Genomic DNA, 25,492 nt, shown 5'->3' with positions numbered 1-25,492 from the left:
ACTGAAATAGGCTTTCAGGGAAATCCATGGAGTCCCACAAGGTGGCAGGAGCTAACTGTTCTACACCAGAGCTGCGGTCTGAAGGAAAGTCAAGGTAATGAATCGATTTTGCCAATTGCATGCATTTGGATCATAAGCAATTTAGACCAAACTTCAGAAACCCAGCTTGCACTTCTGAATAATTTAGGCAAATGGATAAGATTCTATCCTCAAGAATTTTCCTTCAAAAAAAAAAAAGTTCAAGCATTCATTCCATGTCAACAAAAAGGACCTTCATTTTCACTCGGTGCTGCTTCTTTGCTTGTAACGTGCATCATTGCTGCAAACGGAGAGTGGGCCTGCAGCAGCAAGCTGGCATACGAGGTTCACAGTTTAACAAATTGGCAGTGAGCATCTCCAGCATGCAGACTCACCTTGACATGATGAGGATGTTGATCATGAGGACAGACGCAGCAGCTGGGGCTGCAGGACTGCGTGAGTGAAGGAATCCTTTGCTGCTTTAATGAGGCCATAGAGATGTTTCTCTCGGAAGCTGAAGAATCAAACCAGCATTGGAAATATCCAAGTGTGGGGATTACTGGAAGTCATGAAAATAGCTCATCCTAATTAGTGAGACTGTAGGCTAGTATATAGTGCATCAGGCTGAAATGCAGGGGATTTATTCGCTGTCTTTTCACTGCCCCAGTTCCCTGGAGTTCTTGTTTCACTTGTTCTTGCTTTTGTTTCCATTTACCTGCTGGTGGTCTGCTCTCTCTTGAAACACTTCTGTGATCAGGTTGTGAGAAGCACCACAAAAGAAAGGGGTTAGTCAAGTATGTCGTGTCAAAGATGTAATTTGAGAGCCCCGTTGTTCTGTACTTACGCTAGCTTAACATTGCGCTCTGAGTTCTAGGTCTCCCATTGTAGGATCTCTCTGGCCTGCCTTAGAAGATTATCAGTGGATTTCCATGTTTTCAGTAGGCAGAAGTAACAGTTAACAAAACAGTTAAGATGAAGCAATTGGCCCTGATCCATTGGACAAGACTAGTTTTGAGACCTGTGAATCTCTTGATTTGTGTTGAGATTTCATATTCTTTAAATCTGTGAGTGTCCTATTTTTATTTTTGAATGAGAGGACAATTTTTCTGTATTGGCCAGGTGCCTTTGGGAATTTAGACAATCCCATGTCTGTGGACAGAATGCAATTCAGTAGTGCTATGGCAAAAACGAGAATGTTTAAGAAAGGTACCTGTTAGACAGACATTTGGAGTAGATAGCTCAACTCTTATATGAAACTTCAGTTTCTTATTTCCCAGTTAATTTCATGTTGCTATGCTGTAGGAAAAAAGTAAATCTAAGTGTATGTGATAGATATACCTGGAATAGCCACTTGGTAAATTGAGTGAAAATTCTTCCATGCCTGTCTATGAAATTGTGGTGGGGGATGTTTTTGTTTTTTTTTCTAGCAATATTAGAAACAAATTAAGAGCTTTTGGAGTGACTTACAGACTTTTTGCACTAAGATGTAGTAAAATTGGCCAGTAAAATACCTACACCTTGCTTTACTGACTGGGGGACACAGGAGGAAATGTAGAGGTGAATGTTCTTAGCAACTATCATAAAGAAGTAGCATATACTATTATCTTGTCAAATACGAGAGCTTCAGAAATCTTTCTTTTTATGCTCCTATTTGCAGGAATGCATGAATTGTAGGAAATTATTCAGGTCTGTCTTAACAGGAAATAACTTTAGTGAATGCATTCAGATATTTATTATTTTGAAGTGAAAATGTTGTGATTTCCAGGGGTTGCTCTTTTCACCTGCCTTGCAGTTTGAAAAGAATTTCAGGTCTTAATTTCCTAATCATTATTTTAGGATATTTATGTAAATAATTACACGAATATTCAGCATTTGATGAACATACTACTGAAATCTGATACGCGGTTGAAAAGGCGTATAATTTAAACAGTTGCATGCCAGTAGGATTGGACTGGTTTTTCTGTTAGCACTCCGGTGGAATGACCATCAGCTGTGAATTATTAAGCAGTTATTACTTATTGAAAGAAACTTAGCTACGTTTGTCACTAACGCTTTCTGAAATTTTCAGTCCTGCAAGTGAGATGCTTTGTTCCCATTACAACTCAGTGAGAAGCAACAGATTGCTTACGCTGACTTGAAATACGCAGGGGGGAAAAAAAGCACCACATACCTGTATGTACATGTGATGGAAGAAGTTTTAAACTTTAATTGATCAAGGTGTTTGGCGTTCAGTAAGGTTTTAAAATGTTGTTCCTGTATACCACAACCCTCTGGACCTTGATGGGCTTGCAGGGCGTATGGTATTGCTGCATATTCAGAGTTCTGTGGCATGGTGAAGTTTGAGCCCTACTGTTGTTTGTTCATAGAAAGTCAGCGATTGGGGCAATACTGGCAACAGACAAAGCAACTTTAATTTCGTCAGAGTGAATACAGAAAAAGGATCCAGAGTATATAGCAGCATGTCTTAGTGGCCAGAATGGTAGCTTCCCAGAGAACAATAGACATTGGGTGGTGTTTCTCAACTGTGATTTAAAAAAAAAAATAATTAAAAAAATCACAAGAGGTTTCTTCTTGGTGGTGTACTTAACTGTTAGAATAAACTGGGTGGCCCGATAAAGATTACAGAATGGTTTGGCAATTGATTGCTCTTGCTGTGTAACTCCAGTTAATCACAGTGTTATTAGCGGAAGTGAGAGGTGGAGAGGACTACACAGGACGTCTGCCTCGCCAGTGTAAATATATTCTTCCAGGAAACCCAGGGTCTTCCTTCCATATCTGCCAAACTCTGTCTTTAAAGTCTCAGCTATTCTGTTGATTTTAGTTAATTCGGGGACAATTGAAGTCATCCCATCCACTAGATCCCCTACTGAGGTGCTGAGTGCTTTCTCTTCTCCATGAACTCCTTGGGAATGCGGGGCATCACTGGCCTGTGTTAAATGCCCAACACAACTAAGGAGTCCAGCCAGACAAACAGGCAGATATACTGCCTGTTTATTGACAAGGCTAAGAGTTTTCTCTGTCCCTCCCAAGTGTGTTTTGCAGTTGGATTTGAGGAATTTTGAGATCTAGGCAGTTGGCCGTGCAGTACCCAGGGTCTTTCCAAAAAGTCAAAAGACTGCGTACTACCAACTTTTTAGAAGCACCTCCTTTAAATGTAGCATGTTCAAGTCCAACCTGGCATAATGTCAAACCCTAAGGGTACGTCTACATTGCAGACTGCTGTGTTGTGTAGTTTACCTGAGTGTGCTTTAAATAAGGTAGAACAAGCATCAGAAGTGGTTTGGCAGTGATAGCACGGAGCTCTGCGCCCGCTAATTTAACTTGCAGTGAGTAAGGGTAAATTAGCTCATGCAGAGTGCTGGGATGCTACAGCTGCTGCTCCTTGTACTGGCTTAGTTTATTTAAATCCAGTTTCTATGTCTAGGAGCATGGGGCTGCTGAAACCACCCAGAGTCATTGGTGCCAGTCCCTGGTGCTTGGTGCCATATGCAAGGAGGGCACGTCGTGGACGCCCCTTTAGGATGCAAGGTCTGGTTGGGCTGCATAAACAGCTTTTCCTACCCTAGCAAGTTGCAAATCCTGTTTATGGATTTCTTTTATAACACTGGGTGTTGAAAACAGTACTTTCTCTTGGGAAATTATTATTCAATTAACTTGGTATTTATTTTGATATTAAGATTTGTTGTGGTTATTGAAAGAGCAAACTCGTTGGGGATGGATGAACTCGGTTGATCAGAGGGCCTGTTCCTGGGTTTTATAGGAGTGGGGTGGCAGGGGAGGACCAGTGCATTTCCTTTGGTGCTCAAGCTAGGATTTTTACTCTGTTCTTCACCTTTTCTTAAAGAAGCCACAACTGGAAACGAAAATCCGTAAGAAAGCATGTGAAATACAGAAGTTGGTCAACGCTGCAGCTGAGCTACCTGCATTTATCTCAACTGTCAGCACCAGAGTGCCAGTCAGTGTAGGGTCTAGGAGGTGGTGTTGCCACCTGCTTAAACAGATCAAGCTGGTCTTCTAGTGACTTGAAGGAAGTCAGGTACGTCCACGTGACAAGAAGCTGTAAATGTGGTGGCTAAACTAGTAAGTGCTCCAGTTGTTGGGCCAGGCCTTGTGTTCCTGCAGCAGCGTAAGCCTTCAAGGCTGTGTATAGCATTCTTCTCCCGCCAGAATTTTGCAGAAACATAAGATTTAAACAAATAAATAAATCAATACAGCATTTAGTGTACTGAGTAAGTAAGTGTCTGTAGTTGGGAAATTGTAGTGTCCGTGTGGTTTGTACACCACAGTGGTCTACAAGTGACACCGTTAAGTTTGCAACCCGCACCTACACGCAAGTCAAGAGATCACGTTATAATAGCAGGATCGCTTTGACAACAAACTGAGCACTGGGGAAGGCGTTGAACTCCTCTGAGCTGCTTGTTACAGCAGTCTTTTCCATTTCTCACTTAAACTCAGCACTGCAGCCGGCGGCTGCCCCCACCCCTGGCCTTCTCCTGTGCTGTACTGGCGGGTCCAGGGAGCATCTGGGGATTGAGGCCGGGGCCTAACCACAGCAGTCAGAGGCTTTTCCATCTCCCATGGGCTATCGTACCTCTCTGGGACAAGTTAAAATGTGTGGATAGCAGTAGTGACAGTGCATACCCTCTGGCTGCTGTGTTTCGCGGTGTGGGGTCTTCATGTAAACAGCCGTTCTTGTTAACCTGCCTTACACTTCAGGAGTGCAGGACGGATGCAGGAATGGGAGAACTCGTCACTGGCAAGCCAGTATTTTACCTAACAACTGGAGTGTGTGTTGCTTTCCTGCATAGATCAAGGATGTAGTTTGGATCTGTAAAGCATTACATCCTTTGGTAATGGGAGGCCTGGCTTAAACCAGTGATTTTTCTTCCTGCAAATCAAAACCAAAATAACCTTTGGCCTTTCCCCAATTCGCAATACATGGATGCTATTACTCTGCTAAATTTATCCAGGCAGGTAGCTAACATGCAGACTGGTATCTGCGCTCCTTGTGTTCAGGCTGGAGTGGCAGGAGGGGCCCCACCCCTCATCTGTGGTGTCCCACAGATGTTTTAAACTTGAATGCAAGAAACCTGTATGATTTTCCTTGATGAAGAGGTTTGCTGTATTTGGGCGTGCAACAGTTAGTACTTTTCATAGGACTTTTTCACTTTTGATGGCTGAACCTAGAAATGTTGCTGCGGATGTTTTCAAATGCTTTGTGGGGGCTTTTTTGCTTGTTTGAAATGTCAGTTTACAGCGTTGGTAATCTGTTTTGTGTTTTTGTAGTAAAGTTAAATGTTGCGTAATAGAAACTTTTTTTTTTTTTTAACTTTAGATTCCCACACAAACACTGGGGAGAAAAACCACAGACCAAAAAAGAAAATGCATGCTTTTTTGATTGAATGAGAAAAATGACTCATTTAGTTTTAGATAGTGTGCTGGCAAAACACAGAGAAGCTCGTAGCTGGAGAAGAACGGGTGATAGCCACCGATTCACAAGTCAGGATTCAGAGGCAGGTCTTTGGATGCAAGTGGACATTATCGTGAGAGATATTAAAGCAAGCGCGTGCTCCGGTGCATGAAACCGTAAGCAACGTTTATTACTGAAGATGAAATGATGTGTTGTTTTTAAAGCCAGCTTGCTATTAGCTAAGGCTAATTAATGGCTTAGCAGGAGCACCTGGAGTTCAGTTAGTTTGTGATCACTGGGAGGAAGTCGTGGTTGGTGAAACAAATGAGCAGCTGAAGGCTGGGTGATGCTCATCTCGTCGATCCACCATGGTGGCTGGTCCTTGGCCATGGTCACGACTGTCACTACAGGAGTTTAGCCGTGATGGGGCTGCAAGTCAGTCAGGTTTTTTCAGATTGGAGAGGATCTATTGTCATAGATGACAGCCCAAAATGAAATTAGGTTTCAGGATTTCGGCGGATGGGATACCAGTGGGACCAAGCTCCAGAAAATCTGATTTTGCAGCACTCTGGCTCTGGAAGGGACGTCTCACATTGCACTTGATCACTGTCTTAATAATTAACATTCAACTACGTGTCAAACTCAGGCTTTCTGATGTGCAAGCTAATACTGTAACATGAAAAAACAACCACAGTGTGTGTGTGTCCTGTATACAGAACTCAGGCTGTGACAGTGGTTTTCCCCCACTTCATTAAAGTAACTTAAATTTGAAAGATTTATTTTTAAATGTTTCAAGATTTGAATTCAGTGAAGCACTCGGTGGATGAGGTGTGAAGCTGGAGGAAGTTTTTCTGAAGATGACAAGATTTGGCCCAACCACTAAAGGATTCTGTGAAAGCTCTGAAGGAAATCATTCAAGTAAATAGTTGTGTGTAGTGGCTGTTTCTAATTGGGCTTGATGTTTTATTACAGTTAGTTTTCCATTTAGGAGGGAAGATAGGAACCATAAAACTTAATGCAAATTAGCAGAGCGAAATAGCTTGCTTTCTAACTGCTCTTTGAACTTTTCTATGTCTTTTAAGAATATGCTTATGGAATTGCAGCAGTACATCTAGGAAGAAAAGTAGATTTTTTTAAATTATTTTTTAAGTAAAGTAGAAGTATGTCTTCTTAATTGTTTCTGATCGGAGAACTCAAAAATAGAGGCTTATACCAATGCAGTTTTCTTTTCAAAAAGTCCGTTTTGCATTTTAATCTCAGGGAGAACAGGTTGGTGTTTTTTGTTTGTGCTGCAGGTAATACGTGCTCTTACAGTGCGAGAAGTGAACTTGAGCATCTCTAAACTTACTTTTGTAATAATAAAGCTAAAAAGGGAGCAACTGTGTTAGGATTGTATTGTGTTGTGCAAAGTATTGGGGTACCTTCTGTAAAGCAGAGGGGAGCAGGGAATTAACTTCTTGAGAGAACGATGTGGGGGAAGGAGGAGAAGGGAGAGCATGCTGCTGGCAGTCAGATTTTTGGCTTTGATATTTTCCGCATTATGTGTGAGCGTTGCTTGCACCTGAAGTTGTTCTGACACTTTGTGTGTAGCACGTAATGGGGAAGTGGCATCCAGGTGATGCAGATCTGCTGTTGCATGTATGCTGTTAGCATGCTACAGAGCCTAGGATGCTGTTGTGTGTACGTGTGCATATATGAAAATATTTGATAAAACTTCCAAGCAAACTGGAGATACTGCTATTTCTGAACACACGAGTTGTCGATGGTGTTTTTTGGAATGTTTTATTAATGTGGATGAGTTCATTTATCTGTTTAGTCTTGTTTGAACTGTGTGGTATTGCAGAACAATGCAAGGGGTGGATTGGGAGATTGTATCTGTTTTGAGTTGAGTATTGACTTTGTTTCAAATTAGTGATAAATACTGTATTTGTTCGTGGGATTGGAATAAAATATGGAGCTTAGTGGAGATCATAATTTATTGGTATTGCTGCAAACTCTGTATGCATGTGAGCACCATTCTCATATGAATTTTATAGGACCCAGATTAACTAGTATTGTAAAATTGATTGATGGGAGAATTGTTTGCATGTCTTAATGGACAGTCACTTCCGAGTTACATTTTTAAGTGTTTCAGATATACTCAAAATGTTTGTTTGCTCCCCTTTGTTGTTATATTTCCTTGCTGGTTAGCAGGAGAAAACTTTCAACCATGCAAGATTCATCAGTGTTATTTTTTCTTTTTGTACCTTCTTTCATCAGGTCTTCCTCATCTTGGTATCTAAGTAATCTTAATGTTCGTAAAGTAGCAGAGTAACAGGCTAAGAGAAGTCATCCTTTCAGCTCAGAAGACAAGTGTAGTGATGGCCCAAGCAAATTTGTGACCAATATACCTCCTATTTTGCTTTGTTTGTGGTGTGTTTTTTGTTGTTGTTTTTGTTTTTAACAGAGACAGTTTGGTGTTTAGTCTCTCTACCTGTCTCTAACATGGGGGATGAGGGATCAGAAATTACCAAATATAAACAAATTTTGACAGCTGTGGTTTTAGCAAAAAAAAATTAAAAAATTCAAGTTAATAGTGAAACTGTACAGAACTACTTTATTGGAAGTTCATGAATTTCTAATAGTATGTGAGTTTTTAATGCACAGGCATGCATATGCTTGCAGGTGCTTGCTGTTTCCTATTTGCCTTCTTTCTGAGGTAGGTTTTTACCCTGTCTAGTAGTGACAGGATGCTTATATGTTAGTTGATCCTTTTTGATGCCTTTTTCATTTACATCTTTCAAACATTCGTGTTCTCCCTGCAAGAAAAAAGTTGATGCAACTTAAGATAATAAGTTTTCGACTTCTTTTGTTACTTTGAAAACATTGGGGAAAAGAAAAAAAGGTGTCCAGTAAGTGTATGGATACCTGAAATAAACTTATTTAAGCCTACCAACAACTGACTAAACTTCTTAGTCACTTTTGCAGCCCCCCCCAGGAAATAGCAACCACAGTGTAAAAACTGCTGATCTAATGCTGTATCTACACCGAAGCCAGAGACCTCTGGACAGGGTAATAATGCTAGCCAGCAAAGATAGTGACAGAAGCCTAACTGGTTGGTAGTGTAAAGCACAAACTGTTTCACTTTGAGAAGACTTGTACAGCCCGGCTCCTGAAATGGTGAACTTTAATTCAAAATGTATTTGTTATTTTGATGACCTCAGCCAAGGCAGCCTGGGAGGGGCAAAGATGCAGAGAATAATTATTTGGAACTACAAGCAGATGTTACTCTAGCTTCTCAAGGAAGTTTCTTACGTAAAATGAAAGAGTTAAAGAGATGGAGCTTTTTGTACTGAAAACATCATAATACTTCAGGCAGTGTTTCCCCAGCTTTGTCGGTGTATGACCTGTCATCTTAGGGATCAAGTCCATTCGGTAGTTAAGAGACTGATGTATAACTGATAGCGGACGGTCTTCCAGAACACTAACAATAAATGGTTTACAAAGTAAATAGCAACAGTTACTTACAGATGTGTATGAGAGCGTTTTAGTTTGTTACAGAGTCAGGATAAAGTTAGAGCATATTTTTAACCTCAGTAATGTTGTGATTTGTTAGCTCATAAATTGTCTAATGATTTTTAGTTACTAAGGATACATTTTTTGAAGTGCTTCTCGTGTTCTGGGTAGCTGGAATAAATTGTCTTTGACTGTTGTGTCAAGAGTGCCAGCGATTGGTCTTATGTATCTCTTGAAGTACTCTGTCTGGTGTACATGTATACGTGAAATGAGGAAAGGAGGCTACTAGTACACTACCAACAGCATACCTGGCCAGTATTTGTGGCAACTGAACAGTGTGCTTTCAAAAGTTTATCTCAGCTTGAATAGTAGGGAAGAAGCATTGCTCTGTGCTGTAGAATCTCTCTTGTGCAAAGCAGAGGTAGAAAACTGTTTCTCTGAAATACAGAGGATAAGCCTGGGATGGGATGTGGGCTTGGGAGCTCTTTTGTTTCTGGTGGACTCCCGAAGCTGTGATGAATGATGCTGCACAAGTGTTGGTTTCTGATTGGAAGGCTTTCTGCACAGGGTTTCGTGTAACATTTATTATATCAGAAAAGGTTTGTGAGTGTCTTTGCTGCTTCTCTCTCAAGTCATGCTCTTAACCTGTATTTTAGCCTTGCCTGCTCTTTTGTCCACACGCCACCACCAGAACAGCACCCCATGCAGTTTTTGTGGACTCTTGGTTTTGCTTCTTGCTAAATCTGTTCAGATGAGTGTATAAATTACATTCCCAGTTTCAATATAGTTTTGGCTTCAAAGTACATCTTAGCGAGGAGGAAGCTGTATGTCACTCCAGTGCTAATAGTTTCCCAAAACTAACAGGTAAGTTCTCCTGGAAGTGAAACCAGAGTGTTTCGGTATGTGCAGAAAAAAGGATAAAGCTGCTGAACTGCATGTGTTGAGGTTCAGGTGGGTAGGACCTGGTGTGTTTTTGCTCATACCCTGGCTGGCCTAGTCTGCATGCTGAGATGTAGGTTGCCTTCAGCCTCCTTGTGGCTCTGCTGACGCTGCTGCTGCTGCACCTGAAGATGCTGCTGCAATGAGGCTTTGACTCCACTGCTGTCAGAGCTGAGTACTTCATCAGAGGAGCTGTAGCTAGGGATCTACATCTGCATAGGTAACCTGCAATTTACAGCCTGATGAATTAAATTAACTGCAGTTGCCAAAAGCAGGCTGTGAGCCGTGGAGGCTGCAAACGAAGGCACAAGTCCTGTCTGGCCACTCTTGAAGTGAAGAGGGTCAGGCTCTGCAGAGAGGCGAGGAGAGTTGTGATTATGTCTCCGTGCTGTGGGAATCTCTGCTCTGTTCCCTGCGGTTTTATCTGAAACAGCGCTGAGGAGCTCCTTGAGGAAATTCTGTCTGTCCTTTTGTATGGCCTCTGCACTGTCCTTACTCAGGCTGCACAAATAAAAGGAAAGAATGAGGTGGCAGGATGATGGCTGAAAACCGATGTCAAGTGCTAGCTGATGATCAGTTAAATCTGCTTTCATGTATTGGCAAGGTACAAGCTAGCTCTGCCTGCTTACAGGAAAAAAACTGCTGGATTTGTCTGCAGACCGAGCATAGGAAATACTTCGAAGTAGTGGTCAAGAAAGTGAACAAAACACAGTGGATTTTAAAACAGTCATTAAATACTTTGTTTAAAGTTGCTGGGTTTCATAATCCTCTGGAGTGGGATCTCCCAGATGCGCATTAAGGACATGTCACTGGCTCCTATATTGAGCAGGCAAGAGGAAGTAAGTGAAAGAAATAGTAAAGCGCAAATTGCTCGGCTGTCCTGCTTCTCTTTTCACTTTTCCTGTCAGTACCAGTGTAGAGGGTGTCAGACAGGGTTTTAAGTACTGTGAGGACTCTTAGTGATTTGCTGTCTTGGTTTCTTGTTTATTTTCGTTTTCTCTCCGCAGTACAAAGTACCTGTAGGTCTTGCGGTGCCAAGCTAGTGAGGGGAGAGCGTTCGGAGCTGAAAACAGCAAGTGTTGGGTGGGAATACTCCCCCTGCTGATCTCGTCTCAGGAAAAAGTGTAAACAAACGGGGATCATCTGCTTTTCCCTTCTGGGCATACCCAGGTTCTGCCTGTGTGTTAGGAAGACCTGCTGGCACCCCATTTGCCCTTAGGGGTTTTAATTCTTCTTTGGAAACAGCGGCTGAAGGCTCCCACCGAAGTCCGCCTGCCTCGCCGTGCATCCTGTTGGCTCAGCTTTGACGTTCCGCTTTCTCCGCCGTCCCCAGCTGGGTCTGTGGGGTGCTGTGGGGAGGCCTCGCATCCCGCTCGGCTCCCCAGGAGTCCACAGCTGCCATACAAGAGGCTGGCAGTGCCGGGGCTGGCTTCCAGCAGGGCTCGGCCGTGCTGCCAGAAGGGAGCTCGGAGCAGCCAGCCTGGGCTCCGCTCCGCCCCGTCGGCGCTGCTGAGGTCAGCTTCCTGCTGCTCGCTTTCCTCCGAACACGGCTACTCCTCCCATGAAGGAGAGCGAGATTTCCCCGAGTCTGGAGAGCTGGCCCTTACGGGTGGCCGCCAGGCCAGGCGGGCGGCATCGCGGGGATCCTGCGGCGTAGCGGAAGGGCTGCCGGCATGGTGGGCAGGCTGCCGTGCCGCCCGGCCAGCCCCGTGACCTGGCGGGCGCAGGAGGTGAGTGCCAGCCTCGCGTGGCGTGGGCGCTGGGGTCGCTGGAGCTAGCTCCGGGAGCCAGGCACCACCCGAGGAGCGAGCGGCCGCCGCCTTGTGCTCCCCGCCGAGATGCTTCGGCTCCTGCTCATGTCGTGACAGAGCGCCTTCAGGAAATGATGGGTCTCGCTGCAGCAAAGGACTGTGGTCAATAAAAGTTTACAGTGTGTAAACTTGTTTTTCTTTCACTGAAAAGCGTAGATAAATGTGACAAATGTAGCCGTAAAGGACAGGCGATGAAGGTAAAGTTCACTCCGAATGACTTACGACAGACACGCTCAGGTACTTTCACAACTTTCAGATGGGTTGAATAGTGCCAGAAAGAGACTTTACAGCCTTTTAATTGTGACTGCGGATCTAGAATCATGTGATATGCGTGAAGGAATGACACAAATCATGTAATGTGTGGAAATAAAGTTACAGGTAGGAAAAACAAAACAAAAAATTTAAAAATATATTTTTTACAGTTGCCAAGCATCCCACAGGGGGAAGCCAGGTTGGTTGAGAGAAAATAAAGTGCTTGGAAGAATATCTCAGCTAAAAAATTGGTAACTTATGTGTTTTTTGTTTGTTTGTTTGTTTTAAAAAAAGCTTTTTCCATTGTTGCTTTTACTTTTCATTGTTTTTGTATTACATTTTTCTCTATAGAGTGGACAATGTAAACATCACAGGTTCATTAACCAACTTTCAGCTTTTTAAGCAGGTGAGCGTGGTTCTCTGTATCCCTTCTAATGTAGCTCTAAAATCAGTAGTCCGTAGCTGGTGACACTCTGCTGTTTATTTTGCATTGTGGCATCCTTCATTTGCCTTCTCTTTGTTAGCGCACGTTACCAGTCAGATGAACAGGTGACCAGGGAGAATAGGAAGAAATGAAGGGCCTTGCTCAGGATCGTGGAGGACGTGTCCCAGGCTCTGAGGCCTGTTCAGGATTGCTTGCACTCTAGATCCTGGCCGGAGCATACCCCAGGCATCGCAGTTCTCTGTGAAACCAAGTTTACTGCATTGGTTTCGCCATGAAGTGAAACAAATATGGTCTTTTATCAGGACACATAGGAGCATATTTTGCTGGAGTGTTACTGGGCCACGCTCATGTCTTGTAACAGTACAGCTCTGTAGGTAACTGTGTACGGTCAGAGGAAGAACAGACTGCATTCCCTGTCCAGTCGGTGGCCACCGCTGGGGGAGGAGCATTATAGGAAGTAATGATAAAAATTTCCAGTCATGTGTGGCCCTGTATCTTGTTTGGTTTCAGGCGCTGGGGATGCTACCCTATGTGTTTTTGCCTCTGTGCATTCTGTAAATCACAGCTTCTAAACACACTTCTTGCTAGAGACTTGTGTTCAAGAAATTAACCTTGTGTTATGTTGTCGCTCGGAGGGATAAAACCGTGGTTAAAGGCGCCTGACGCGCTGTCAGGGTGTTAGAAAGATGATGTGCCCCCATTTGTCTCAGTGTGTCAACTCCAGAGATGATAGTTCAGAATATCCATATGGTCAAAATGCTAATGTTTCCATAAGAAATGTGTGGAAAATGTGCTTGTCCTATAGGTGCAAGTCCATTTCCTTTTGGGCCCAGGTACCCAGCTCTTACTTGCCGAAGTTACCGTCTTTTTACTTGCTTTTTGCCCACACAGACAGGCTGCAGCTCTGAGAACACAGGCATGTGATGTCAAGCATCAAGCCTAGCAGCTGCTGGACTGCAGTGCTGTTTCGCTCATTTTGGACTTATTTTCAGTTATTTTCAGAATTGTTCTAACTCATAGGAGGCTGCTGTAAAAATTCCAGTCTGTATCAGCAGAGCCAAGGCCCCAGCGCCTGTAACTGGTTTGCCAGCCTGGCCCATGGGTAGGGTCAAAGCATTTGCTGCTTCTATCGCGTTTTGGCAAGCTGGTCTTCTGTTAGCTTGTGAACATTTGTTGCTTTATTTTGGAGTGAGCTGGAGGGGCACGAGATGTTCTGTCTGCAAGTTCGACCCCTCCTTGTAGGAGAGATTGAAAAGGTGTTAATTAATGAGTGCTCTCTGTTTGTAGGCACGAAGAGAAGAGTGAGGGGTATAGCTGCCAGAGTCTTTTTTCACCTCCAGTTCACTCACTACCTGTGTAATGCTTGACCCCATCTTCAACACAGATGGAAGACGCAATAAGTTACTTGAACTACAGCTCCCTGGCAAAGAAGTGAATAAGGCTAATTTGACAGAGGTAATAGTGAAACACCCACGCCTGAATTTGATGGAGGTAATAGTGGAACACCACGTCTAATGGCAGCACTGTCGCTGAAAGAAGCCGTCCCAGCTTCAGGTGCTTGCACGCTACCCCGTGGGGCCATGCTAGTGTTTCTGCAGTTGTGTAATGAGCTGGGCTGGAGGAATGATCATGGTTAATATCAGTAGGGTTTGCTAGCTTAACTTTTTCGTTCCACCGAAGATATAACTGACCAGTATCAGATGGATCCGTTCTCCAGTCTGATTCACGGCACATTGTATGAACAGCTTCCTTGTCCCCCAAATAAAGGGGTCCAGGAGTGCGGGGAGTAGAAGCAAAGCAAGGAACAGGATTGGTTTTGCCTACAGAGTCGGCTTATGCTAGCTTAACTGCTTGTTATGCTGGAGCATTAAGTGCAGGCTCAATTAAAATGGAAGAGAAGAAGGACGTATCCCCAGAAATGGACCGCTGTTGTCAATATTTGTTTTTGATGGGGATCTGTGTGCATCTTTTAAACAGAGTTTTTGCAGTCTGGATAGTTTCCAGTCTAGATAGCATCAGCTAGTTACTGATGCTGATGATAACGTAGTTGTGATGTTGCTTTTATCTTTCTCCCATGACCCTTTCTGAAGTAGGTGCTGCCTTGCAGAGCTTTCCTTTATGTGACCCAGCATACTGTGCTGTGCTTGAAAATCACACAAGACTTTCAGTGAGTGTGTTAACAGGTGAGTTTAGCAAGGTCGCTCCTTCTGGATGCAGAATATACCACTTTACTACAGATTCAAGGTGCTGGTTAATTTTTTAAGTCCGGAGCTGGTGCACAGGGTTGCTGTAAATCACTTACACAATCAGTTACTCTGAAACTTTGGTGGCAGAGCATCTCTAAAGGAGAAAGTAGCTTCTCTTCTGCAGGCCTGTAAGAAGAGTATTTATCAGTGGCTGGTACTTCAATTTTTTGTTTGTTTGTTTTTAAATAGCGGGGTGATTGTTGCTTGTATGTGACTGGTGGAGTTCAGGAAGTTTTAGTTAGTGGTTTTCAGGCTTTTGTTATGCGTGTTAGGTGCTGGCAAAAAGCAGCAACAAATATTTCTACGTGAGTTCCCTGGGGCTGTGTTTTGGCTGGGGTAGTTGGATGTTACATCCCCAGATAAAGATCCTATTTTGAGATTCGCTCGTGTAGACCCGTGCATTTGTTCGGGGCCTTGTTACCCTCCGTGAGACTCCATGCGAGTACAGGAATCCGCGCTCGTGGATTTTGACAAGGGATTAAAGGATTGGTGTTTGTTTTGGTTGGAAGTTGCTCAGATAGTAGAATTAGGAGTTGGAAATATCATCTCAACTCCTTCAGTTGCCCTACCAAAGTAAACTGAAAGCCCACAGCAAAATGCGACGCATTGGCTCCTCATGGGTTTTTGAATATTTCAGAGTATCTTAAGCAACAAAAAGATGCCGTCCAATGAAAACTTTACACAAAATAAAAACTGTGTTTGCGGGAGAGGAACAAAAGGAATGATAGTTTCAGGATGAGAAAGGAAACTTATTTAAATATTTGTATCAAGTTTGCGCAGCAGGAAATTCAGTGGGCTTTTGTAAAACCAGAAGGATTTCAAGGACTACATAAACAGTTGTCAGTTTGGTTTGGTTGTGCCTTTCTTTTGAAGGGAAACTAAGTCTCTCACCTTCTCCTGTAAATGAAGAAGCTACTTAATGGATTAAACAGCAAGAGTAATGCTTTTTTTCTTTTTTTTTAATTGGGGAAAGTACAACAAAATGTGTGCCTACGTTTGGCGTGGGATGACACGGGCAGCCGGTGCGCTGTGCAGCTTCAGGATGTAGTCTGTCTTCTGACAGCCAGCTAACCTGAGGTGAGACCCTGGCAGCATCTGAGTTGAGGGTTTTTGGATGTGAAACTTGATTAGGAGGGAAATGGGAAATGTTCTTTTTTTTTTTTTCTCCTCCAAAAGCAGCCCCAAAATATTCTGCCAGAACAATTGTGTGCATTTTGAACTAAAGATGAGCAGGATCAAGTGCAGAACAGAGATGCTCAAAATGGATCCCTCCCCTTTCTTCTGTTACATAGTTATTCTAATATGAAATGTTTTTGAAAATATTTTAACCTCCTGATACCATAAAATTGAAGTGGTGCCTTTATGCAGATGTTCAAGCAAAACATTTGTTTCCCAGACTAGCAATTCAAAAGTGAAACTGTCTGTAAGAGAAGTGAATATAATTTAATTGAGCTTTCCTGTTCCCAGCTGGCTACAAGAATGCATGTTTTTAGAGCTTAAAGTGATAGTAATGTAGCTAAGTGTTCCACACTCTGCTAAGTGACTTGCTTCGTGTAACTGATGGTGCTCCTTGCTCGTTGAAACATGGAGTAACTCCAGCAATAGGAATCAGCTGTGTAGGTGCCTGGCAGTTGCTCAGGTAAAAAAAGGTGAGCTGATTCCGTCTGGGCCTATGTGCACTGACAAAAATCGCAGTCACCAGTAACACCTCCAATGGTGGTGGAACTTGCTCAGAAAGTAGGTTCTTATTTTGTCAAGGCCCCCTTTAAGGTTGCAAGAAGGCAGCCAGATAGCCAGGCTCCATTTGAAAAACAAATCAAAGTTTCTACAACACAGCGGAGGCCTTCCCCACTCTTCCGTTGTCCATCGTTTATTTGAAGTGTGTAAGACACTGGTAGAGACTTTCTGAATTAAATGCTGGGCTTTCAGTGAATGTCCAGCACTCCTTTTGCCTGTTTGACAATTTCCACTAAGCTTTGTGATTTCTGAATCTCCACCTGGAAACGTTTGCTGCAAGTATGGACATCCCCTGTCTGGCAGATGCCTATTGAGACAAAGAATGTGAATCAATACATTGGTAAAGTGCTGGTGAGGCAGAGGAGAAGAGCTGCTTTGCAGCTGAGTTTTCAGAATAAGTGAATATATTTTAAATATCATCAGTAATTTGCTGTGTTGCTTCTGATTAAATTTCCTGCACTATGGGTTGACGAATGTATATAAAGCAGATAAATCCTTTGCGGCTAGCAGTTCTGAGAGAGGTATTTCAGCTTGTCCTGGAGGTCAGCAAGCTGAAGAATGATATCAGGGCAGTGCCCTTAGAGAAAGACATCTGTTGACTGATATTGTTTAGCTGATTTCTGCTGTTGAGTAAGTAAGACATAACGAGGGCCTATCTTGAGATGCTTAGGCTTTGGTCCATGATGTGTTTGTTTTAAGGTTGTCAACCTCCTTGAATCATACCTGGAAATAATTTGGGAACATCGTATTTTCTCTGGATGAATATATGAGTATAATATGCTCCCTGTGTGAAACATCTCTGAACAGGGGAGACAGCTACTCTGCTAACCAAAGCTCCCAGGTAGTCCGTGGGAGGACCTTCAAGAAAGACAGACTGTGGTGGTCTTTTGGACTGATCAATATAACAAACCTTTCATCAAAAGGAAGTCTGCCAACCCAGGTACTTGCAGTGCTGTCCAAATGCAGCCATGCTTTCACTGGTCAGCATATGAAGAAGTAGTAGAAGCTCCAGAAGGAGCTTCACACTTTAATTTCCATGCGCAAAGGTAGGCAGGTGCTTGAAGAGTGGCTGTGGCATTATTTCTGCAGTCTGTCTTTTTATTACAGTCTGCCAGTGTTACTTTCCTTCTGCATGGCTACTTTGCAAACCAGCCTACAGTGTGGTATTTTCTTTTCTGTTATTGTTTATTTTAACGTGTGCCTGCAAAAAAAAAAAAAAAGGTGGATGGATGTGCATATATACAAACACGTGTATACGTATAAGTATGTGTGTATGTATTCACATACAATAATGCATGTGCATCTCTTTGTAAAAATAGGACAAAGTGGGCTTGAATGACTGGTGCTGCTCACTTTGCACAGTTCAACATATGTTCTGAGGCAGGAATGTGATTTGGCCTAAGATGTTATGCATCACAGGTCTACTTGTAGACTTACAGTGAAATTTTTTGGCATGTTTTATACCAGCAGTGAACCCATTCATCCATTGCTCATGCAAAAGAGATCTTGCATGTAAAATATGTGAGCAAAGTTAAGAAATAAAAATAGAATGGGTTAAATTTGTGTAGTAGTCTTATAGATAAGAGCAGCCTTATCCTTCCAATGGTGATGGCCAATTAAGACTGCAGAATGACAATGTTATCTTTATTGACAATACAAATCATGTCTGTCTAAAAAGTAGAATAGTAGATCTAGGTTGCAGAACTGTCCTCTAACGTCCAGATGCTGCCGTGACTCATCCCCAGAGCAGTGAGTGCCAAGAGCCAGCTCACAGTGATTTCTGACCTACTAGGGCGAGGTGTCCCCACCTTACAGACAGCAAAGTGCTTTAGATCCTGCCTTTCTCCTCCAGGTCCCCTCCGTACAGCAGATCTGACCAGCACTGAATTTGCTAGACCCATGAACAAGCGAGATGGAGGTGTTGCCTGCAGAGATCAGAGAGAGGCTGAGCTAAATACACTGGCTTTAAACATTACATAGCTGCTGCTTGTTTTGAAGGAAGCTTCTCTTCAACTCTTGACAATAAGGCTTGCAAGGCTTGTTCTTGTTATTCATCTGTTGGTGTAGTTGTGCACGGCAGTTTTCTGCCATCAGCTGCAGTTTGAAATAGGTCAGAGCTCCTTTACAATACTGGAAAGGTAACTTGCACTTTTCACAGCGCTTTTCATTTGAATTACCCAAGGGATGCATAGGGTTGATGGAAAAAGCTGGGTGACACCTTTTGGACTGAGGTGAATGAGGCTGTGAGTCACAGGGAGGTTGAGTATGAACTTCAGGGAGCCTTTTGGCTTGTCCAGGAGAGGCCCGAAGAAGCCCTATTTCCTGATTCCCGGGGTGGGGCTGTGGCTGCAGAGAGTAAGCTGTAGGACAGTAAATGCATGAGTCAGGTGTGTGTTAGAAAATGGTGTGGAGGGTATTCAGTGCATGATGTTCACTGCATTAGGTTCATCTCTGAGCAAGGGTGCAAGAATTTCAACTGAAAAGATGGAAATGGCAAACTTCAGTCTTCCTCTACTCTCTCTGAAAGAAGAGCAGCAACACTTTCTTCCAGGGCATGGCATTAATTTTGCTGCAAAGTAACTTCCAGAAACAAGGAGAAATTTCAGATGAGCTTGCACTTTGATCAAGTGCCTGTGATTCTGTCACAGGACGGGTGACAAAGATAAATATGGAGTAACCAAAATTGGTTGGAATTCTGGTTTGTTTCAAACTAAAATATTTATCTGAAAAACCAGGATGGATGTGCTGATCTTTTCACTTTTTCATTTCTAATGTGGTTACGATCACCATTTTAGGGATGAATATTGAAAGTTTTCTAGTGAAATTACACTACCCTAAATATTTCTGGAGCTGTTGAATAGAGAATTTCTAAAGCATTACAAGTTTTTATGGAGTTTAACAATGAGATTTGTGTGCATATTTATACTGTTTATCAAAGTGCTATTTAAAATCGTGCTCTAAGTACTTGTTTCACGTGTCGCGGTTCTTTCTCAGCATTGCATGTTATTTGCAGATAGTTCTTCCGTGATGAGAAACCTTGCTTAAACACTTAAGTGCTTCGTCCAAACCAGTGCAATGGATTTGTGGTAGAGCAGGGATCAGAGCTGGGGAAGGTGAGTTAGCTTGCTCTGCTGTTTTGCTCGTTAATCAGTGGTAAAGACCGCTAAGTAAATTGATGCTTAGCATGTGTAGCTACATTATTTCGAAAATGCCTTTGCTTTCCACCACTTACTTGCTCAAAGAAGGACAACAGGCTACATATCAGTTAGAAGCAATGCAGCCGCATCTACTCCCAAGTGTGTTTATGAAGCAGGGAACCTAAATCTGGCCTTGATGTTGGTCAAAAGTGGGGTAATTGATGGGTAAAGCACAATAGGGAGCATTAGCACAGCACATCGTGAAAATGGCTGCTGGGAACGCATGGCTGCTGAACCACCGGACCTCCAGATGAAGCCCCACCAGAGGACTGTAGCCAGTGCTGCGCTGGTTTTCAGGGTTCAGAAACGTTGTGCGCCCCGATCCCGAGTGGCGAGGCTGGGGAGGGTGCAGGAAGTCCTCATGGCCACTAGATGACTCCTTCGGCCCGCTGGTAGGTGAGCTGCAAAATGCTGCGGAGGTGGAGAGCTGGGGCTCTGAGGAGGGGGCTCTGCTGGGTCTAGGCTGAATGAGAGGCACCAAACAAAGGGATTATGCATCTCTCAACTGAAGGAAGCATTAACATGGTATGTTGTCGGTGTTCTTTCTTTTTTAAGTTTGAGTTGAAGTGGTTACCTCTAAAATGCACTAATTTGTGGGGTTTGTTGTTAGGTACTTTGACAGGATTTGGAAAACAAAGTTCCAGACCTTGCTGAGGTCAGGGTAGGTTTCTTAAGACAAGGAAAACGTGAAGAAGCTAATGTTACAAGGTATATAATTTCTTAACTAGTTGGAATTGATGTCTGATTCTAAGTCAAGCTGTGCCTGTTACAACTCTTTATTTTGCAAGCTTTCAAGAAAAAAAAAGTCTAAAACAGCAACGACACCGCATAACTATCTTTGCCTCTTCTTTGCACCTTTCAAATGGATGAATGAAACTAGCTAGACTTGAGAGGGAAGAAAAGAAACACCATGAAACAAACTATATTGAAATTTAGGCCCAGACAGTTTCCACAAACTCCTTTCAGATTTCTCTGCATACTCAGAAGGTCCACACACCCTACAATGTCCAGGATTGAATAATCTTTCTGTCATCTAGAGACAGCCTGAGGGATTCTTCAGTTCCATAAACATATTTTGCTGATGTCTGTATGAAGCATATAGTCACTTTATCAAGATAATTAGATGATGAAGTAATACTACTCTTGTTCCATGTGTTTCTCCAATATCCACTTTTGATTCTGAGGTGTAATAACGAATTATTAGTTGCCATTAAATACCACCAGTTCATGTTGCAAAGTATGTGCAGGATAAAATACATTGTGTACAACTGGTTATTTTTCATGTCTTCCGTATTTCTTTCCAGCTAAGAATCCTGTAGAGATAAAACTGACTTATCTCTTGATCTGTGAAGACTTATATTGTTCTTTAAAGTCATAATGTGTGAGAGCTTCAGTGTTTGTTGTAAGGATTGTCCTGGTTTTATACATTCTTAATGTGTAATTAGCTTAGTTACCCTCCAGAAAGGGCCAGGAGTACCAACCCTTTCACTTCTATCATGTTCAGAAGTTTTCTTCAGCTAAAGTCTTCCCTTTCTTCTCTTAGATACTTAAGACCTGCTAATAAGACCCAAACACCTACTGAATTAGCTTCCAAAAATGCAATGCTGGATTAAATTGAGTTTTTGCAAACCAGGAATAGATTTTTCTTTGCACAAACCAATATGGTTATGTTGAGGGTTATGTTTGTCTGCTGGTTTTGGGATGGGGGGTTATTCTTTGGATGTGTCCCAATGACGCGATATAAAAGCAGCAGTTATATGGCATTTTCAGTTACTTTCTAGATATGTACATGTCCTACATACATACATGTACTTCTTTATATACAGGCAAACATCCCCTCTACTTCTTACTCTCAAAGTATGCATACGTAGGCATATAGATGTAGACATCCTTCCCTTCCTGCCTGCCTTGTTTTCTGTCCCAAGACCCCGTACTTTGGGATCTGTACATTTAAAAGCCTTGCTATCATGCTATAACAATTTTATACTTGTCTAAAGGGAAACTGCATGACCCGTAATTGAAAATTGAGTGAAAGATTTGTAATTAAAACTGAAGAGAAATATTGGAATAAGGAAACCAGTTTTTGGCGTTTGCTTATATCCCTACCATCCTTTTTGCTGTTGCTCTACTGTTTTATTTGTTACACTGAATGATCTGTTTGATTGGCTCTGAGATTTCCTTATTTTTGTCCATTTTACTTAAAAGCCATAGTTCTAAAGAGATTCCTTGTTTGGCTTAATTGAAAGGTCAGGAAGAAGGGTTCTGGTTCCTGGCTAGGGAAGAAGCTGACCGCCAAACCAACCATTCCTTCACCTGCTTAACTAAACTGACTTGGGTTGGGTGAATTCAGTGCTTTAATCTCGTGCAGCGAAAGAAATAAAATGGTTAAGTAATTATGCTGTAGCATGTTAATATCATACTAGTAAATTTTAAAAAGAAAGAAAAAAAGAGGGAAAAAAGGTAGTTCTGTAGTTCCCATTAACTTCTCACTCCTGAGTGTTTTGTTGCTGGATTTACGCTACTTTTTCTGCTGCTGTCAGTGATCGTTGTGGACATGAATAGAAGGCAGCATGTAGTATGGATGAAAGTGAGGTGAATGAGATGAATTGGGAATTTAACATGCTTGAGCTAATCTGGCAGTGGAAATGACATGAGCGGCTTAATTTTATTTAGAGCTATGTGAGGGGAGAGGCATTCATGCGTGTACACGTGTGCCATTTGTATCTCCCCCGGCCTCTGCCAGATCCCTCTTCTAATTCCCCTCGGCCCCGAATGACGTGCTGGGATGTGCACAGGTTATCGGCTGCCAGGGCATCTGGCATTTCAGGAACGAGCCGGGCAGCAGGAGTGCCGGCGATGCATTTCGTGTTGGGTGTCCTCTGCCCAGTGGCAGAGCCGAGCCAGTCTGCGGCGCTGACAGCCCAGGGACAGAGCTGGGGCGGGGGCTGCCTCCCCCCTGCAGGCCTTCAGCTGGTGGGGCGCCCTGTGCTTGCCTCTCCTCCTTCCTCGTCATCCACCAGTACGTGGTGATGGAACAGCAAGAAATGTGGGTATTTCTTCTGTTAAACCCTGCCTATGGTAAATCTTCACTGTGTTCAGTTGTTGTACTTCGTAAGCGGGTACTGGAAGTAAAGTGACGTACAGTCTCCTTATGCAAGGCCCCAGGGAAGCAAGCGCCGAGTGACCGAGCTGAGACAGATAATGACAACTGCATTGTTTATTAGGAACAAAACCAAGGGAAATAACCTCCTCTCAAGTCTGCAAAACTCCTCATTTTGAATGAGGGGGAGAACTTTAAGATGCTGTTGTATGGTAGTTTTACTTACACGAGTTACTGGATTTAGGATTAGGAAGTAAAATGTCATGTTTCCTATGCACTTGCAATAGTTTCCCCTCAAATATGAACATTATGAAGTAAGATTTGATTGTAGACTTGAAATCCAGTTGGAGACTTTTTTTGCAAATGTCCTGCTAGAAGTTTGCCTCTTACACTTATGTGTTGGAGGAGATAACTGTTAACTGAGGGTATTTTGAAAGAACAGCTCTTAAAACTTTTAATTAGTCCTGCAAAAAAAATGGAATATTTTCATGTCATAACTATTTTATAAAGGTCTGTACCTATACTACCCTCAGCAATGTGCAAGTAACGTTACACCAGTGCTTTCATGAAGTGGACAAGTGGAGTCTTTCCTAGCATCAGTTTTGGAAGCCTGGTTTCATTTCCCAGTGCCAATATTGACACAGGTCTGAGTCGAGTAATTTTAGCATTTGACCTGAAGTGTGTATGCTCTTTGATGTTCAGCCAGAAAATTGTTTTGGTGTGGGTGGGATTTCTATTGTACATGGGCATGGGGGTTCCCTCTAGGATTAGATTTCCTCATCCTCCCAAAGCTGCTTTAGGATGAATGCTTTTTGTACTGCTGAGGATTGGATTTGGCGTAAAAGCCTGTTCTAGTACATTGTGTAGCTACTGCCTAGACCACCCGAGGCTGCATCAGAAGTCCTCCCAACCAGGGTGACCAAACTCCTTCCATTTTCCATACACTTCCTGGCCTTCAGAACAGGAAACCTGCTAGAAAAGTGCTGGAATATTTATATAGCTGCTGTTAGCACTACTAATACCTCATTTTAGCATGGTAGCGGAGCTAATTTCATGGTTTTATTGAGAAATCCCTTGAAGTCATTCATAATCTCAGTCTGGCTCCACCCCAACGTAGCATTTCCAGGTAACGTGCCACTGAACAATCTGTTTCGTGTGTCGTGCCAGTGCAGCTTGCTGGACAAGATGACGCATTCTCTGCTTGCATGAGCAGTGAGAGGAGGATGAGTCTGTCTCTGACAAAGCTTGGTTCCCCAGCTGGGACTTCAGCAGAAGGTAGCGCTGGAGACCTCAGAGGAACTCCTCACGCTGGCCAAGCAGGCAGCCAGCGGTCTTTCTCAGGCTCAGTTGCTGTGGCAGCAGCTGGAAGTCATAGGTTTAAAGTCAAAGGTTTAGTTTCCAGAGAGGTGAACGGTTTGCAGCAGGGCTCTTGCAGCCTGAGGTAGGCTGCCACAGGTCCTGTGTGGAAGTGGAATACTGATGGCAGCCAGGTGACAAGTGCCTTGAATTTCTAAATCCTTCTTGTTTTTTTCCCCAGCAAATGAAAAGGAGCAGCAAAGCAATTTTCAAATACAGTACTTGATACAAATACAGTACTTGATGCTTCTCTGAATATAATGGCCATTACGTGAGTGATTGACAGATTATTTCAGTTTATCTCATGGTATATTTGTGTATCAAGCACTTTCTTTAAAGTTGGCAGAGATCTGTAACACCTCAATTTCTAACGTAATGCAGGGCAAGTCCCACAGATGTGATTGCACAAACAAAAGGTATTATTCCTTTAAAAAAAAAAGGTTCAAGAAGCATAACATTCTTCTGTGTACAAAACTTCTGTCATCCTTGGCATTCTGTTGATTGGTGCTAGAATGGTTAATAGATACTGAGTACAGTATTCTTTATATTGTATTTTTTCACAACAGCTGAATCTTACTCCAAATGCTTTACAAACCTGCCAATGGAAGAGTTAACAATGTATTCATTGTTATGGAAGAAACAACTAAATTACGATTATGCTATGGTGGAGACTCAAAGTACATCTTTTATTCCCCCCTTACAGATGTGTACATATACAGATTAGGCACAGTAAGGAAATCTAACTGGGAGTTTGAGTTGTTTTGATTCCCCTTTTTCTTAGCCTTTTATATGCACAAAGAATGGAATTGGATATTTGAATGTTTTATTCAGAAAGCATGAAAGCTAGCAGTACCCATGTTCATTTGTTTTGTTTCTTGACAAGCTTTTAGAGAAAACTGTCATGTTTGATTAATACATATAAAAATACATATAAGTAATAACTAGATATCTGTGGCCTTTTCCCCTTACCCCCGCAAAAACTGTTTTAGTTGGCCACTCTGATAAGGTCTGTAACTGAACGATGACATAGCTTTGGGGAATGAAGGAACACGGCATGCTGTTCAGCAAATACAGTCTGCAAACACAGGTTAATGGTTAACTATGCTTAAGTCTGGAAACCATCATATAGTAATTACAGCTAATTATGAGGTGATACAAGTGCATTGACATGTGATGTCCTCAGAACACACTGTAACTTTATAAAGGGCTGTTGGGAAAAGGATTTGGATACTACTGCATCTTCGTAGGACAGAAATGCAGTTCTTCGGTATAAAATCACCAAATAACCCTCATGGCAAAGCCTGGCATAAGCATGCAGGTCCATCTGCTTTAGTGAAAGTTTCATGTGCCTACCTCTAAAGAAAAACAAATTGATCAGCTCTTTAAGGTGTAACAATCCATCCAGCTGTACAATAAATTATCGCCTCTGCTTGGCCCAGGAGCGCAGCGTAGAGCGGAGGTAGTCCCTGGTGGTGCAGTTTGGAGC

At 42.7% G+C, this 25,492-nt stretch overlaps 1 protein-coding gene across 25 annotated transcripts in view; it reads left to right on the top strand.

The window, feature by feature from the left end:
- The window catches only part of BBX (BBX high mobility group box domain containing), a 138,293-nt gene that overhangs the window by 20,041 nt on the left and 92,760 nt on the right, over positions 1-25,492 (top strand). The window contains exons 1-4 of one of the 25 annotated variants that reach the window (XM_035540269.2): positions 11,365-11,592; positions 12,096-12,176; positions 12,277-12,331; positions 13,658-13,825. The exons of 18 other annotated variants lie outside the window; for them this stretch is intronic. In XM_035540269.2, the coding sequence (XP_035396162.1) occupies positions 13,730-13,825 (96 nt within the window). In that variant the 5' untranslated portion in view covers positions 11,365-11,592; positions 12,096-12,176; positions 12,277-12,331; positions 13,658-13,729. Of the gene's footprint in view, positions 1-11,360; positions 11,593-12,095; positions 12,177-12,276; positions 12,332-13,657; positions 13,826-25,492 lie in introns of those variants that run through there. 6 more of the 25 variants (XM_050708476.1, XM_035540316.2, XM_035540282.2 and 3 more) reach the window with 6 other exon arrangements.

Source organism: Cygnus atratus, chromosome 1 (genome assembly GCF_013377495.2).
Source record: "Cygnus atratus isolate AKBS03 ecotype Queensland, Australia chromosome 1, CAtr_DNAZoo_HiC_assembly, whole genome shotgun sequence".
Classification (NCBI taxonomy): Eukaryota; Metazoa; Chordata; class Aves; order Anseriformes; family Anatidae; genus Cygnus; species Cygnus atratus.
This window is presented reverse-complemented; position numbering and strand designations above follow the sequence as displayed.